The 1870-nt window shown below is 31.2% G+C and overlaps 1 protein-coding gene across 1 annotated transcript; it reads left to right on the forward strand.

Moving 5' to 3' along the window:
- Nucleotides 1-1192: 1192 nt before the first annotated feature.
- LOC122197479 (uncharacterized) lies at nucleotides 1193-1633 on the forward strand. The gene has a single exon (XM_042901640.1). The coding sequence runs from the start codon at nucleotides 1193-1195 to the stop codon at nucleotides 1631-1633; it is 441 nt and encodes a 146-aa protein (XP_042757574.1).
- The last annotated feature ends 237 nt before the right edge of the window (nucleotides 1634-1870 follow it).

A 1870-nucleotide genomic window follows, 5' to 3' on the forward strand; every position in this document is an offset into this window, starting at 1 on the left:
TGCGGGCGTTACAATCGACACCTGGGCCGGATATTAAGGGGTGCACTTGGTGTAGCTGCACAGGGCTCTTAATTTTATGGGGCCCCAAATATTTGTAATCCTTTAATACTAGTTAGCTTAACCAAGAGAGAATAGATTGGGAAAAATCTAGAGCTGCCGACACAATCAAGGAGCGGAAAAAGAAGAGGCAATCAATCGTCAAACGATCATCAATCTCTCCTTTATTCTCAGTATTAGCAAAAATCAAGGAAGCCGTTACGTATCCTCTATCCTACAACACAACAGTCTCAAAATCCAACCCCAATGAGTCCAATAATTATGGTTCTTCATTCTTTAATTTCTTCATTCTTGTTTTCGTTCTCCATTCTCTGATTTCTCTCCTCTCTGATTCTCTATTTCTCTCACAATCTCACTTATACTTAACACTAGCAGTTAATCAGAATTTGACCCCAAGGGCAAGGAGTCCGATAATTAGAATCCGTTTTTAGAATCTGCACCAGGTGGCTTCAAAAGAAAAAATCAAAATCGCTGAATCGGGCTATTGAAGAATCAATTCAGAATAAAAAAAGGTACTTTAAAACCACTAAATCAGAATATTTTTATAGAATATCTCATATAAACTTGAGTTCTTAACAGTTGAAAACTTTGGTTTTGATTCTCTCGACAGGCCTTGACTCGGGAAGAAGAGTTCTCTCTTCCCCGATTCTCTATTTCTCTCACAATCTCACTTCTACTTAGCATTAGAGATTAATCAGAATTCGACTCCCAAGGGCAAGGAGTCCGATAATTAGAATTGGTTTTCAGAAATCTGGAAATCAATCTGAAGGTTTACCACTTTCTCCTCTTTATGATTTTCTCTATTCTATATTGATAATGGTTTTTAGTTTTTACCTCTTTGGTTTTTAGTAAATTTTTTTTCATAATTGTTTATATTTTTACAGATGTTGTGTATTTGATTTGTTGAGAACTAAACACTAAGAACTAAGAAGGAAATCAAGGAATTTACAGAACTATAATATCACAAATGAAGAAGACATCTAAAAATCAGGTGTTTCCTTTCCTTTTTTATACTTTACTACTTTAGAGTTTAGACTTTAGTATGCCTCCTCGAATATGAAAATATGAATCCGGATATGAAAAACGTAAAAAGAAACAAAAAACTGAAGAATCTACTAAAGCTCAAGAAGGATCTATGAATAAGTTTTTAATAAAACAAACAAAAGAAAAGCAAACTATTAATATTGATGTTAATGTTGATAATGTTACTGTTAATGGAACTAATAGTGATGATGTTAATGTTAATGATGCTAATATAGATGATATTAGTGTTGATGATAGAATTTTTGATGAAACTAATGTTAATGATAATAATTTTGATGATGCTAATAACTTTTATAAATTTGATATTTTTGATCCAACAAATTGGGAAACTCTAGATTCTAATATGCTAAATATTTTAGCATTACCAGGTCCTAAAAGAGATTTAGCTATTCAAAAATATCCAAAAGATAAATATCAAAGAAGGTTTTCTGCTTTATATTATACTAGAGTTTTACCAAATGGGGAAGAATGTGATAGAGATTGGCTTGTTTATTCTAAACAGCTTGATAAAATATTTTGTGTTTTGTTGTAAAATATTCAGAAAAGGGTGTGGAAAAAATCAATTAGAAAATGAGGGTTTTGGGGATTGGATACATCTTAGCTCTAGAATTAAAGAACATGAAACAACTATAGAACATGCGAAAAATATAACTATTTGGTATGATTTGCGTTTAAGATTACAAAAAAAATAAAACCATTGATAAAGAGACTCAAAAACAAATAGAAAAAGAAAAAAAATCATTGGAGAAAAGTTTTATTGAGAATTATT

The sequence above is a fragment of the Lactuca sativa genome, chromosome 4 (assembly GCF_002870075.4).
Source record: "Lactuca sativa cultivar Salinas chromosome 4, Lsat_Salinas_v11, whole genome shotgun sequence".
NCBI classification, from domain to species: Eukaryota; Viridiplantae; Streptophyta; class Magnoliopsida; order Asterales; family Asteraceae; genus Lactuca; species Lactuca sativa.